Source organism: Cervus elaphus, chromosome 8 (genome assembly GCF_910594005.1).
Source record: "Cervus elaphus chromosome 8, mCerEla1.1, whole genome shotgun sequence".
NCBI lineage: Eukaryota > Metazoa > Chordata > Mammalia > Artiodactyla > Cervidae > Cervus > Cervus elaphus.
This window is the reverse complement of record NC_057822.1, coordinates 11,484,007-11,499,394: the sequence shown is the minus strand read 5'-3', so window position 1 is coordinate 11,499,394 and position 15,388 is coordinate 11,484,007. Positions and strand designations below refer to the sequence as shown.

Below are 15,388 nucleotides of genomic sequence, written 5' to 3'. Positions count from 1 at the left end.
AAGGCTAGATTCTGAGTCATATGCCAGAACTTTCCAGAAAGAACCAGGAAAGGTCCCTGCTGGGGTATAAGGAATCTCAGGCTATCTTCTCTGAAGATCAATATGGAAGACTGGAGCACCTGAGGTATGTTCTTTCAAGGCTAAGTAGGGGGAAATACATAGAATATCTCAATGACAATTATTGAGACCAAAAGTATCATTGAAATGGGTCCTCCTCATTATAGGAAGGGTTTAAAAGTGTTTAAAATGCTGGGCTACACAACTAATCTATACAGAGAACATGGGCTGGGGCTACTTCTTGTTTCTCTGGAGCTCACTCTACTAGGACCAAGATAAATATATTATGATCAGGCTGAGAAATGACATTAGCAAAAAAGGAAGAGAAATGTTTGGCAGGAGCCAGACTCGGCCTGATGAACAGTTATCAGCAACCATTTGGGCCATTAGCAGACTCAGAGCTGCTGACAACCCCTGACCAAGATGAAAACAAATGAGGGGAGGAGGATGGAGGCTACCTACAGCTACATGCTTTTCAGACTGGCATGACCTAAACTACCCAACACTGGTATCATACACTGACTCAGAGCGGGATTTAGAGAACTGCAATCGTTTTCATAAAGCAGCCTGCAGCAAGCAATGTGTCAGTTACTCTCTTTCTCTGCCTCTTTACAGAAGTCATTTATATTATAAGCAGAGGCCTCCAGCCCTTTTGAGTAAGGACCACATTTCATTGAGCCAAAAATTTGAGGCATTAGGGGGAGGGCAGGAAGAGGAGAAGAGAATTAGGAGACAATCCCTGGCTGGGTTCCCTTCCAGGTAGGAATCTGGACAGAACAGAGAGAACTTGATTGTGTCACCTAGTCTTTCACTCACGCCAGCCACCCTCATACCAGGCATATTACTGACTAGTTCACTAACACTTTCTTCAGCCCAGACCCACCGATCTACCTTAGATTCAGATTCAACTAATATTTATTGCACTCATACTATATGCCAAGCATATAATGCAGCTGTTACCTCAATCACATCTATCAATATCTGAAGTAGGTTCTATTATTACACTATATAGAAAGTTAACTTTCTATAACTTAAGTATATGGAAACTTAAGACAACTGAGGTCCAGAGAAGTTAAATAAACTGTTAGGATTTCTATGCTAATAAATGTTTGAACTAGGACTGAGGGCAAAGACTTCTTGTCTGAAGATTGGGGTTCAGGTCCCAGCTCAGACAGTGGCTGGCTATGGGATCTTGGCAAGTAATTATGACTTTTCTGAGTTTTAGTTTTTCTCACTTTTACAACAGGCAATCTTGTGCCCTGCTTCCACTGTAGCTGTGAAGATCAAAAGAAATTTGAAAAATAAAAGTACATTGTAAGTTGTTAAGAATTTGTGTCCCAATATACACACCATGGGGAGAAGGCAATGGCACCCCACTCCAGTACTCTTGCCTGGAAAATCCCATGGATGGAGGGGCCTGGTAGGCTACAGTCCATGGGGTTGCTAAGAGTCAGACATGACTGAGCGACTTCACTTTCACACATTGGAGAAGGAAATGGCAACCCACTCCAGCGTTCTTGTCTGGAGAATCCCAGGGACGGCAGGGCCTGGTGGGGCTGCCGTCTATGGGGTCGCACAGAGTCGGACACGACTGAAGCAACTTAGCAGCAGCTTAGCATACACACAGTGGGCTATTACTCAACCATAAAAAGGAACGAAATAATTTTGCCATTTGCAGCAGCTTGGATGAACCTAGAGATTATCATACTAAGTGAAGTCAGAAAAAAACAAATATCATATGATATTGCTTATATGTGGAATCTAAAAAAAAAAAATGATACAAATGAACTTATTTACAAAACAGAAAAAAATAAGACACAGCAAAAGCAAGCTTATGATTACCAAAGAGGAAAGGGTGTGTAGCGGGGAGGGATACATTAGGAGTCTGGGATTAAAATACAAACTATTATATATAAAATAGATAACCAACAAGGACTTACTGTTGGTTATCTATAACCAACAGGGAACTATATTCAATATTTTATAATAACCAATAATGGAAAAGAATCTAAAGAATGTATGTGTGTTTGTATATATATATATATACACATATACACACATATGTGTGTATACACACACACACACACATATGTGTATATACACATACACACACATACATGTGTATACACACACATACATATACACACATACACATATACATGTGTGTATATACACATATACATTACACACACATGTATACACACACACATATCTGTATAGACATATATGTACACATATGTGTATACATATTTATGAATAACTGAATCACTTTGCTGTATACGTGAAACACAACACTGTAAATCAACTATATTTCAATAGTTTTCTTTTTTAGTTTTAAATTTATTTATTTCTTTCAATTAATTTATTTTTAATTGAAGGCTACTTGCTTTACAGAATTGTGTTGGTTTCTGCCAAACATCAGTATGAATCAGCCACAGGTCAATAATATTTTTAATTAAAAAAAAAGAATTTGTGTGCCAAGAGGGCTAAATCTTCTTGAAGAACTCCTCCTCTACTAAACCTGAGAATCTGTTATCATCTACCGTCACCCACCCCCTTATTCCTCCTTTTCTGTCTTGAGAAGGTAGAAGAGGGAGGAGACACTGATTTCTGACTTACACTCTTCCCACATGGGGCCTCTTTTCTTACCAGTGTTTCCTGAAAAGGGTGCTGTGGCTTTCACAGTTGCTTATAAAGTTAACCATTCCCTTATCCTATGACACAGCAGTTCCACTCTTAGGTGTTTACCCAAGATAAGTGAAAACATGTGTCCACAGAAAGACTTGCACGTGAATGCTTAAAGCAGCTTTATTTATATTTCTCCCAAACTGGAATCAACTCAACAGTCCATCAAGAAATGAAAGTATAAACATGTTGTGGTATATTTGTACAATGGAATACCACTCAACAATACAAAACAGTGGACTATGGATTCATATAACATGGATGACTCTGAAAAACATGTTCAGACAGAAAAGGGTATGACTGTATACTTTCATTTATATGAAGTTCAAGAATAGGCAAAGATTGGAGAAGGCTAAGAAGAAAATTTCAGGGGTCATGGAAATGTTCTGTGTCCCCAAAACATCTTGGTTACACAGACAAATTTACCAAAACCAATCAAACCAAACTCATCACCTGTGCATATCACTGTATGTAAATATTACCTCAAGTACACATACATACAAATACATGCAAAAAGGAAAAAACCCTATTCTGGCTCCCCACCTCCTCTCACCATGTCCCAAAGTGTAGGAATTATGGACCGACTGAAATAAGGTTCCCAGGTCTACTTGTCTGGCAAGATAATAAAAACAGAAGCAGAAATAATTATAGTAAATAAATAGTAACAATAGCAAATAATTATCTGGTGCTTATCATGTGCCAGTCACTTTTTTCTACATATTACTTATACCATACTGCACTGTGCTTTTTCATTTACCAATTTATCCTGTAGACATTCCCATTAGAAGCTTTAGAAAACTAATTGCAAAGAATTACCATAATTGGATGTACTATATATAATTTATTTAACCTGTTTCCTATTGAGGGGCACTTAGGTTATTTCCATGGTAGTGACAACTTAATCTGAAATGCACATTTTATGTGCATTAATTTATTCATTCCTTGCAACAACCCTATGGGGTAGAACTATTATTAGCCCCATTTTACAAATGAGGAAACTGAGGCACAAAGTGATTTTAGTAACTTGACTGGACACTAGTAAGTGATGGAACAGGTTCAAATCCAGTAAATCTAATTTCAAAGTCAACACTTTTCCCCACCATATTCCACTGTCTAGTCAATAAGAAGTAAGACAAATCACAAATTTGTCTTAAGCCTGGTTAGAGTGAAATAAAGGTAGATGTATGCAAGTGAAATTTGCTCAGTTGTGTCTGACTCTTTGCGACCCTATAGGCTAGAGCCTGCCAGGCAATGAAATTCTCCAGGCAAGAATACTAGATTGGGTAGCCTATCACTCCTCAGGGGATCTTCCCAACCCAGGAATTAAACCAGGGTCTCCTACATTGTAGGCAGATTCTTTACCAGCTGAGCTACTAGGGACGCCCCGAGGTAGCTGGTTAAAGTGAAATAAAGATAGATGCATAACAATATAATAATAGCTACCATTTTGGAATAGCCACTATGCACCAGGAAAATACTATCTTTATCTCAATAATCTTATAAAGGTATTTCTCAGAAGAGAAAGCTAAGGCTTGGAGGTTAAGTGACTTGCTAAAGGTCACAAAGCTAGCAGGTTTTGGAATTAAGATCCAGGTTTCTTGAGGACTTCCCTGGTGGTCCAGTGGCTAAGACTCTGTACTCTCAACACAGGGAGCCTGGGTTCCATCCCTGGTCAGGGAACTAGATCCCACATGCCACAACTAAGAGTTTGCATGCCACAGCTAAAGATCTCACATGCCAAAATGAAGACCCAGTGCAGCTAAATAAATAAATGACTATTTTTTTCTTTTTTTAAAGAAGATCCAAGTTTCTCTAACTCCAGGGCCCACAGGCTTTATCTTGTACATCATGGGGCCTCTGTATTTCTCTTACATGCTATCATATTTTAAAATGAATTTTTGTATGGGCTACACTCAAACCATACATGGGCTTCTGTGGGCAGAATGGCGCTAACAGTTTTTTAAGTAACTTATTTTGAACCATTAAATTTTTTTTGATATGCACATTACAAAATTTAAAATATTCAAAATGGAGATGAAATGTCAGTGTCCCTCCCACTCCTGACCACAGACTGAAGTCCCCTCTTTATCCCAGGCCATCCAGTGGTGGGTTTTTGTTTTCTTTGAGCACCCACTCAGAGACAGTATATTCACATATACATACCTGTACATACAACCCTTTTCCCTCACGTAAACAGCATATTATTTATACCATATTGTACTGCATTTTCTTCATTTACCAACTTACCACATAGATTATTCCCATCAGAAGCTTTTTTTAATGGTTGCACATAATTACCTTAATTGGATGTACTATAAATTACAAACCTGTTCTCTATTGACGGACGGGTTGTTTCCATAGTAGTGACGGCTTAAAGAGTTCCCTCCCCTAAGCAAGTACTTCTTTTCAAAGCACTCCTAGCTCACTGTGTGCACAGTCTTAAAGGAACGTCCTCTGCCTTCTCTGCAGTCCCCTCCACTGCCAAGTCCTGGTCGTCCATCTCTGTCTCTCCTGACATAGCTCTTTCTTCTCGTTTCCTCAGGCTACACTTCAGTTCTTCACAAGCATCCCCCTAAACCTGCCAGAAGCCCTATCCCTGTCTCCCCAGGCAGCCCCTCCTTTAACAGATTCAGCACACAGCTCTAGGAACCATCTTCCAAAACCACCGCTTAAATGAGGCTACTTTATCACCACTGCCAGGAAACCTGAAGCAATGGAGCAAGTCATTATTTATCAAACTCAAATTCCATAGTCTAGACAACAAGAGGGAGAAGGGGGAAGCATACAACATTAACTGAATGTCTATGAACACAACAAGTGCTGTCCAGACATCATTTCACTTCATCCTCCTCCCAAACTTGAGGCGGTAGGTAGTATTATCCCCATTTTACAGGCAGGAAACAGAGGCTTAGAGATTAGTGATTTGTCTAAAGTTATCCAGCTAGTACATGGTTGAGCTAGGATACAAATTCCATTTGTCTAATTGCAAAGAATGTGTTTTTAATTGGCAAGTGACACCACTTCCCAGAGGTGGACGTCATCACCCAGTTTATGGTGATGTGAGGATTAACCGAAAGGATTTGTGTGGAATCGGCCAGCCAGAGCTCCACGCGGCTGCCTCCTTCCCATCGTGCAGGGTTCAGCTAAAATGTCACCTTTTCAGAGAGGATTTCCTTGACTATTCTAGGCCCAGAATAGCAACTCTTCATGTTATCGCATATTGTCTGACTCTTGATCCTATTTTAGTTTCTTTAAAGCACTTATCACTGTCTGAAATGTATACATCTCTGTTTTATTGCCTGTCTCTCCAGACTAGAATGTCAGTTCCAGAGAGAAGGGCCTGTGTCCACCCTGTACATTGCTTTGGCCTAATACATAAATGCTGAAACAAATATTTGCTGCAGTAGTGAATAAACAGTTCAGTTTACAGACGGAAAAGTTTTTTGCACTTTTGGCTTCTGTGAATGAAAAAGGAAATGACTCAACCTAAGCAAGACGAGTTCATTCAAATTATTAATAAGGAGGGAGAAATTTTACTAAAAGTAGGAGGTAAATAAAACTTTAAGCACTAACTTCTTATATGATTTTAAATTTAATTGTAGTAAATTGATTACAGTTATTTTAGCTCTTACTTACTTATACTTCCCTGGGAGCTCAGATGGTAAAGCATCTGCCTACAATGCAGGAGACCCGGGTTCAATCCCTGGGTCGGGAAGATCTCCTGGAGAGGGAAATGGCAACCCACTCCAGTACTCTTGCCTGGAAAACCCTATGGATGGAGGAGCCTGGTAGGCTGCAGTCCATGGGGTCACAAAGAGTCGGACACGACTGAGAGACTTCACTTTCTTTCTTTTACTTAACACTTTCAGGTGTTGTGTCCAAGTACCGTCTTACACAAGTTTCACGACAGAATCACAAGGTAGATGCTAACACAGTGCAGGTGGCCGTGGGGGGCGGAGCAGGGCATCAGGGCTCCCAGATGCTCAACCGCCTGTTTAAGTTAATATATGGAGAATCTGGGACCTGAGCTCAGGTTTGTTTGATCCAAAGCCCATGTTCTCAAACATCACACTGGACTGTCCTCCCTAACTGAACTGGGTGGATATAAGCCATCAGATCCAAGATAATTTTGCTTTTAATAAAGTATCTGGGGACATCTTGAGATCAGTGATCTCTTCTGAAAAGCACTGCCCCAGAAAAGCCTAGCATTATTTGCAGCAAGTGATGAGAAGCCCTATGAAGAGAGGTGATTTATCACGTTTACCGGATAGTCTCTGGTTCTGAAACACTGAACTGTGTCCTACCTGGGCAGCCTCGTACGTGATGGTCTTGGTCTCGGTGTGGACGATAGGGACGTCTTTGGTTGGAATTTCACTCTTCACAGCATTGGCAGTGTCTGAGATGGTGACGGTCTGAGTCTTTACCAGGGGAGGCTGTGAGGCAGTAAAGAAACAGAGTTACCGGAGTCCTCTGAAGGCTGTGGCTAGCTAATCTTCTGACATTGATCTGATCAAAGTGATTGCTCTGATCAAGCAAAGGGCGAGCTCAACCTCTGCCCAAGACTTGGACACTATTCCCGTGTAGCCCTGACAAGGTGTCAAATCACCAAGGACATTAAAGAATAGCACTACTCTTCACTTTCGCAGCCTTAATGGAAAGCGGTAGTATCAGACAGTTACGACTGGTGATATAAAACACTTCAGACGAACCTTCGGAATTTGAATATAAAACTATTTGCCAAAGAGCAGTCACTTCTGTTTGTCCTTGTGACTGCACCATTAAAATTAAGGAAATCAGCCACATTTCCTCCCCTTAGTACAAATGGTACATGACCTAGCACTGGCATTGGAACACATTACCCTGGAATTCATTAACTTCTTTCAAATCAATGTCAGACATTCACTTTGGAGTTATTGAAAAGAAAACAGTATTGGGAAAAGTGGAGAGAAGATAATCAGTTCTACCACCACCTGGTGATTAATCTCGGAATTTCCAAAGAATGAACTTAAGCGAAATATCAAAGGTGTCCTGTCCATCAGCTCACCTTCCCCAAGACTACAAATCACCCTGAAACTACCATATGATTGTGGTAAAGTTAAGTGGCCATCCACCTTAGCATAGGAGATTAGTGCCTATGATCATGGAAGCTCCCGTGAGTGGGGTTAGTGGGAGTGGTGGGCTGCACCGTGTGGTTGCAATATATAAACCATTATTTGGGGCCTGACTCCTCATTTAAAAAGTCAACTACCCCTTTTAATTAATTAAGAGTATCTGAATTTTTTGAGCAGGGTCTCAGAACACTGAAGGCCCCTCATCACAGAAGTCTCAGAAACTCGCCTCTTTACGAAGCCCGTTCTCAATCAAGGAGACGAGTTTTGGGGGTGGTGTTAATGACTCTGAATACATTTCTTTGTAATAACCAAGAACTTCAATTTTATTCTGTGATTTTTGAAAAGAGCCAAGAGGCAACTATCCTCACCACTGCCACCACCACCGCCTCCGCAGAATAGATTCTGGCCCTCTCCCAAAGTGAGTCGTTAGATCTGCATCATTGAATCAGTTACTACCTGGAAACTTCGAATGAAGGTGGGGAATTGGTTACCCACACGAGAGTCAAGAAATGATCCATTTTGCTTTCCAAGTGGCTCTCCTGGTGTAACAAGCTGTTCACTACTCTCTGCCTTTTTTTCACCAAGTTGCAGCTGGGAGGAAGCTGGTGATACTGAGGCCTGTAAGGCACTGGCCTGTTCCTCCACTCCTACACACTCCCCACCAGGACCTCTCAGCTTTTCCTTAATATCAAGAGAGCCAGCTGCCCCCAGCTCCTTCTCTTCTGTCTCCTTGCTGCTTATGGAGAGGGAGCCAAAGTCAAAGTTTTTTGGAGACTCCGGTGAAGTGGTCATTTGGCTCTTACTAGGAATTACTGAACGCTTGGGGCCCTCCCAGTCAGAGTCAGGGCTAGTAGATGGCCCCGTGGTCACGGCAGCCACCTCCTCGGTGCGAATGCCATTTATGTTCTACAAATGAATGAACACACACAAGAGCAAGAAGATTAGGAGTAGGTGGGGAACACAGTGAACTCAGAATCAACAATGATTTCTAAGAGGGCTCAAAAATATTAATACTTATATAAACCAGGAATCTTAGCTCCTAAAGGTGGTCAAAAGGAAGAATTACTTGCTGTTCACTAAACATGTCAGTAGCTTAAACAATTCCAACCTCATTTTGGTCATAGCTCTACAACATGGTTAATCTGAGAAATGATTTCAATGTGCCTCACAGAGGAACAAACAGTTGGTGTCACTATGGTCTTCTCTGTATAACATACTCTTCATACTCAGAGGGGGCACTATTCCTAAATACCTAACTCATTACTATGCACAGGACACAGTGCAATTTATGAGTCGATAAAACGTAGCTGGATGAGTCTGATCAGATTGAAAAATGTTCCATACATTTCCAAGTCATATGTATCATCATGCTGGTCCATGATGGAGAAGCTGAAATCTAGACTTTGGTTGGCAGAGATATGGAAGGTAAGTACATCCAGCACAGACAATCCAACCATGGTCAAAGAATTAACTATAATATCAGAAATAGTGAAACAATGCTTTTAAACAGAATAAACATGGTTTATCAGCAGTTGAGAAGTATTTCTCCACAGATGAATGACAATGTCTCCAACTCCTGAGAGAAATCCTGGAAACAGAGTTCCCTCTTGGGCTAAATGCCTCACATTAAAGGATAAACAGATCTAAAATAAGAACTTTCAAGAGAATGTGGAAGAGAAGATAACATCACAGTACGTGGACCTATTCCTAATGTTTAAAGAAAAGTGCTGTGGTTGGGAGAAGAGTAGGAATTCACGCTAGTAGTAAAAGAACATGAACCATTTGAGAAATGAACAATCTAACAGAAGCCAAATGTTAGGAAAATTGGCATGTGCTCACCAGAGAGCTATAAATAAGCCACACAGGCCTGAAATTTTGGTAAAATCAATTTACCATATTACATGCCATATAGGAAATTAACAGAAAAGCACTCTTTTAAAAAGGTGCTCCTGGAATAAATAACTTCTGCTTGGACCAGCCTACACATTTTAGTACTGAAATCACACTATATGTATTATATATTTTTAAACAAATCATTGCTGCTCCCTAAGTTTTAAACCAGTCTACACTGTGATGAATATAAACAAGCGGTCTAGTAAGAGAAGAAAAGATGCACTGCACTTAAGAACTCCAGGCCAATTTTACTTCTAAGAACAGTCTAACTTACGATCATCTCAAGGTGGTACAAGTTGAACTCACATTGGGGAGCTCTTTCATTGACTGATCATGAATATTACTTAGGACATGAAAAATGGAATTGAAAGATGACAAGAGAAACTGTCTTTGTCTGAAGATGTATCAGAGATATATAAACTATTCATGCTAAGCGTATATGAATTTCCTCATATTTAAAATGAGAATAATACTTGGTTTGACTCACAGGGTTCTGAAGATCAAATACAATAGCATATGAAAGCACTCTGTAAATTCTCAGTTACCATGTAGATTCACTGAATTCAATCAACATTATCTGAACACCAGTAATAGGCTAGGGCCTGGGGGACACCAGAATGAGTTTGTTGTTATGTTACTAACACTCTGTACTACTTTCTAAGGCACTTATCTCACCATTTCTTTTGAGTCAGACAAGCTGTTATGGAGCTGCCCAAAATAGACTCACTGGTAATAAACAGATAGGCTTTCTCAAATTGCTGTATGCTAGCTCTAATGCTGTGAATAGCATATCCAAACCCACTCACATGCAGAGGCTTCTCCAAATAATTTTGTCACAACTGAGAAGGTTGATTAATAACCAGGAAAATGCCTAAGATAATCAAGGAAGAGCCAATTTTATACCAGTCCGACCAAGTGATAAGTAGTGGTCTGTCATCAAGAAGCCATTTGTGAATCAAACATTGCTGAGGCCAGCACCACCTGTCCCAAAGTTGCCTACTGCTGAGTAAAATTAGATAGATTGATCATTTTTTTCATAGCAGGAATAGAGGAGACCAGGCGTAAAAGCTGTGGCCACAGTAATATCAATTCAACAAATATTTACTGATCACTGAATACGTATTAGTCATTGGAAATAAAAGGAAAACTGATAACAGCTGGGTTGGATTACCACTTAGAGCACTCTCACATATGGTCGAATCAGCCGCTCCAGTTGGCTCTGCTGTCGAGATCCACGGGACAACACAGCCAACTACTTGCTGGACACTCTCCCAGGCATATGGGATACAATATGCCCCAAACTAAACTCACCCAGTCCACTTTAGTATGTCCCTTATCTGCTCTTCTCTATTCCCACACTTACTGTCTCCATTCAGGCTCTTATAATGCCTCACCCCGCTTACTACTAATTCCCTAAACAAATTTTCTTTTCCTTCTTCCTTCTTTCTTTCTCATCTCAACCCTTTCCTGAACACATCCTTTATTCTGCTGTGAAAGTGTTTATTTCTAAAAATGAAACATTGGAAATTCCATTTTTCAGCTTAAAGTCCTTCAGTGACTCTTCACTGACTTTTCGTTAAAGTTCAGGTCCTTTTCTAAGACACAGAAAATACTTTAAAATATGACTGTTATCTCTCTCTCCAGCTTCACTCTGCTACACCTCCACACACACCCTTCTCTCTACTAACGCAAGAAAATTTGCAATTCTTAGAACAGAGCATGCTTTCTTTTGCCTCTGTGCCTTTGTCAATATTGTATTGTTCCTTCTGCCTGCCTAAAGTATGTTTAGATACCATTACTCTTTCATTCCCATTGTACCCTGTCATTATTGGTTTAGTCATCTATCTTTTCCATTAGACTGAGCTCCTTGGGGGATAAGGACTTAGCTCTATATCTCTCTTGCACAGTTTTTGGCACATAATAGATGTTCAGTAAAAACTTGTTGAAATTATACTAGATAAACTCAGGAGCCCTGAGAAGTGTTTTGCCTCGAGCTATTAAAAAACTGAAAAGGCTCGTTTAGAAAGAACATAAAAAGTGGTCCACTTGAACAGACTAGCATTCAAAGTTCTACATCAGTAAAATAAGAGGAAACTAACATTATTGCATGTTCACCATGTGACAGTTACTCTAACATGTTTTCTCTTTTCATTTTTCACAACCTCATTACGAGGTAGTCATGATTTCTATTTTATAGATGAAAAAATAGAGAGGGTAAGCAGGTGAGAGCTAGGAACTAATGGAACTAGAGTTTAACCTAACCCTAAGGTCAGTGTCTGATTCTAAAGGCCATTTCTTCCCATGGCAGCGGAAAGTTATTTCTAGTAGGCCCAAAGGACACGTCCTATTACGTTCAAAAGAATATACAATAAACCTGACTTTTCAGGTTTATTGCCCAAAGTCCTCTTAGTGGACTCTGATTTTAGTGGCTGACACCATACTTTGAAACATAAGCAGATGGCTGGAAAGCCAGAAGAAGAGATTGGGGCAAAAAAGAAGATATAAAACCCTTATGACATAAGACACCCACAATTTGGCATCTAACATGAGTAAAGAATTTTAACTGACAGTGCTGTACCTTTGGCTATGACCATCAGCATGGGCCATTGGATTATATAAGATTCTGCACAGCTCCAAATACCAAACTGGCCTGGAAACTTTAAACAGATCTTCCAAAGGGTATGTCACAGGTTGTCTAGTTGGTTTCAAGAATATGAGAAGGAAAAATGTTAGACCAGTATTTAAGTGAGCAGGAACATTGTTTGACTGAAAACTTTGTTTTACTTAGAAAGTCAATAGTTCCTTCTAAGTACGATAAACCAGTATTTTCTTTGGGAGAGAAAAATCTCTTGATTTTTTGTTTTTTTTGGAAATTTTTTTTTCCCCCTAAAGGCTTTCTCTTGAAAATGACTCACTCAAACAGATTATGTCACAGGATCATCAAGCCCTGAGCATGTATGTGTCTTTATGAGTTATAAATAACCTCTCTCTTGACTTAGGGATTACAGATATTATTAAAAGTGGGATACGGGTGTTTTATATGTATTTTGCTGTTATTTCATTAAATGCAATCCAGAGTCTTCCTTTTTAGGTTATTTTTGAAGGAAGGGATTTATATATTTTATTGAAATAAGTACAGTTATGCTGACAAGACTCTCTTATCCTATAAGCATCACAATGAAGATAAATCCTGAAATCTTTCTAAAATTTTGCTGCATAAGCAAGAGCCATATACTTTTTTTTTTTCCTGGAGGGTCTATGTAGTAATTCTCTCCATTTTGTCACTTGTTCCTTGCTTAGTAAAGTCCAATTTTATCTTTAGATGGCAATGGGGAAATAGTTTCTTTCTCTGTTAAAAAAAAAAAAAAGAACCTGCTACTGTCTCACTTTATCTTCATATATATTAAAATCCTGGGTAGGCAGTTAAGGACCAAGTGAAGAACAGCAACTTTTTCACTGTCAACCTTGTCACATGATTCCAGGGATATACTTTGATTTTAGGACCATGATTAGATTGTTGGAATGAGGGAAGAAGGCAAAAATGTTAACTTCAAAGACTAAATCTTCCTCTTGATAATATACTATGTTTTATTTCTTATCCATTTAAGAATTATACTTTCTAATGTGTGTAATTATACACATGAAAAAGACCTCAAGGTATACTAAAATATCAATAGAGGTAGGACTGCAAGTAATTTAATTTCTTTCTTTGTGTTTTTCTGTATTTCACAACCTTTTAAAAATGAATATGCATTATCTTTATAATAAAAATGTTATTAAATTATTTTTCTTATGCAAGCTTTTACACTGGTTTCGTAATGAAATGATCTGTAAAACCTGAAGAGTCTGGTAAACAATCTATGAAGGAAGTGCTAATAAATCCTTAATATCCTCCAAGCCATTGAAAACAGTTAAAAATAGACCTTAATGGTTTCCTAAATGAAAAAGTAGTTAATGGAAAGAATAATAAGAAATGTCAGCAACTGGTAACAGTATACAAATCCTTTTATATGGAGAATATACTATAAAACACGAGTAATTTAGTGTTTTGAGTGGGTTTTGAAAGTCAAAGTCAATGGTGACGGACTTAATCTATTTGAGTGGAAAAAAAGCTCAAATTTAAAGTGTAGCTTCATTACATTTTGTTTAATGTTTTCTGACTTAGATATGGCAGTGATATTCTCGGGAATATGAATAAAAATATGGCTGTATCTGTGAGTTGTCACAGATTTTCTGTGAATGTCTTATTAGACATCTGAAGACACATGGAAAATGATCATTCACTTGCCAAAGTCACAAAAGCCACTGGGAATATAAAATATTAAAGTATCCCAAGACCTGATCTGAACATTAACTCTAGATTAGTGATACTGACTATGGATAAACACTACTATACTTCACATCAGAATGCTTTATATTTCTTTTGTGTGTGGGGGGGGTTTGTTTGTTTTGGCTGAGTGCTCTATACCTCAGGTTGAAATCTCTTACTGAAATTAAGTACAAGACATCAGAATGAACTGACCAAATTCAATAAATAGCTGTTTAATTGTCACCTCAGAAGAGAATCCTCTTTTAGGTGATTTTGAGATACATAAAAGAAGGAAGTCATCCAATTTCCAGGGGACTTTAGCTGAATGAAGATATTAACAATGATATATACAGACAGCAGTAAAGTATGTCTGCATGATAAACTTGGAGCTATGTGGTGGTTGGGGCAATGACGGAAGCCTGGGGAGAAGGCAAACATTCATCAGAGCTGGTCAGTAAGCTTAATTACAGTGTTTTGTGTGCGCCTTTTCTGGTATTATAACATGACATTAAGCACTGAAATAAGCCAGTCAGCAATGTTATTGAGTCCACCATTAGCAGAATTAGAGAGCTAACAGAACAATGTTAAAAGGAGGAGGAAAATAGAGTCACATCAGTTACAAAGCTAACTTCTAAAGAGAGCCTTGGACTCAAGGTATGCTTAAGTTTTCAGAAAATGCTTCTCCTTCATATTCTACTCAGTGTTTTCCAAGATCTATTTTTAGAATACCAATGAAAATTTTATAATCATATATACACATGCATGTGCAAACAGACATTATAGACAAATTAATAAACATTACACTTGCTGAAATTATGCAGGACAAATTTTAAGAGAAGGGCAATTAACAGGATAAGGTGACATTTTATTTTATCAAATTGATTAAGTTGAGAATTTTCTTAGTCTGGCCAGACCAAAATACAAATTCTGTCACTAAATGCATAAATATCCTGTCTTAACCCACTTTACCAGTGCCATCTTAAAGAGCCTCTAACACTCTCTTCCGAATCAACAAGAGTTTCACTTTTACGTAAATATACTTAGAGCCTTAAGCACAAAAAACCAGAAATACTCTTTGATGAAGAACAAATAATTATTACAGTTATAAAATGTCTTTCGGTTTGATGACAACGTGTTTCTAGTTTGTTTGCTTTTGGACAAATCTGATTTTCCTCAGAACTGGTACTTGAAGTTTGATTTAATTACTGGGAATTTGAACTACTGATCTATCTGTTAATAAGTATTTCCAATAAATGTGTCAATGAAACAACTATTTTCTTCCAAACAAACTATTTTCTTCTGAATGATTTTAAAACCAAGAACCAGATTACCC

General features: G+C 38.7%; 1 protein-coding gene across 10 annotated transcripts in view; it reads right to left on the bottom strand.

Annotated features, from left to right (window-relative positions):
* EPB41 (erythrocyte membrane protein band 4.1) overlaps positions 1–15,388 on the bottom strand; it is a 178,563-nt gene that overhangs the window by 8,367 nt on the left and 154,808 nt on the right. For 5 of the 10 annotated variants that reach the window (XM_043909494.1, XM_043909486.1, XM_043909489.1 and 2 more), the window contains 2 exons: positions 8,310–8,759; positions 7,047–7,175 (listed from right to left, as the gene is read on the bottom strand). In XM_043909494.1, the coding sequence (XP_043765429.1) occupies positions 7,047–7,175; positions 8,310–8,759 (579 nt within the window). The remainder of the gene's footprint in view (positions 1–7,046; positions 7,176–8,309; positions 8,760–15,388) is intronic. The other 5 variants (XM_043909491.1, XM_043909492.1, XM_043909493.1 and 2 more) reach the window with 2 other exon arrangements.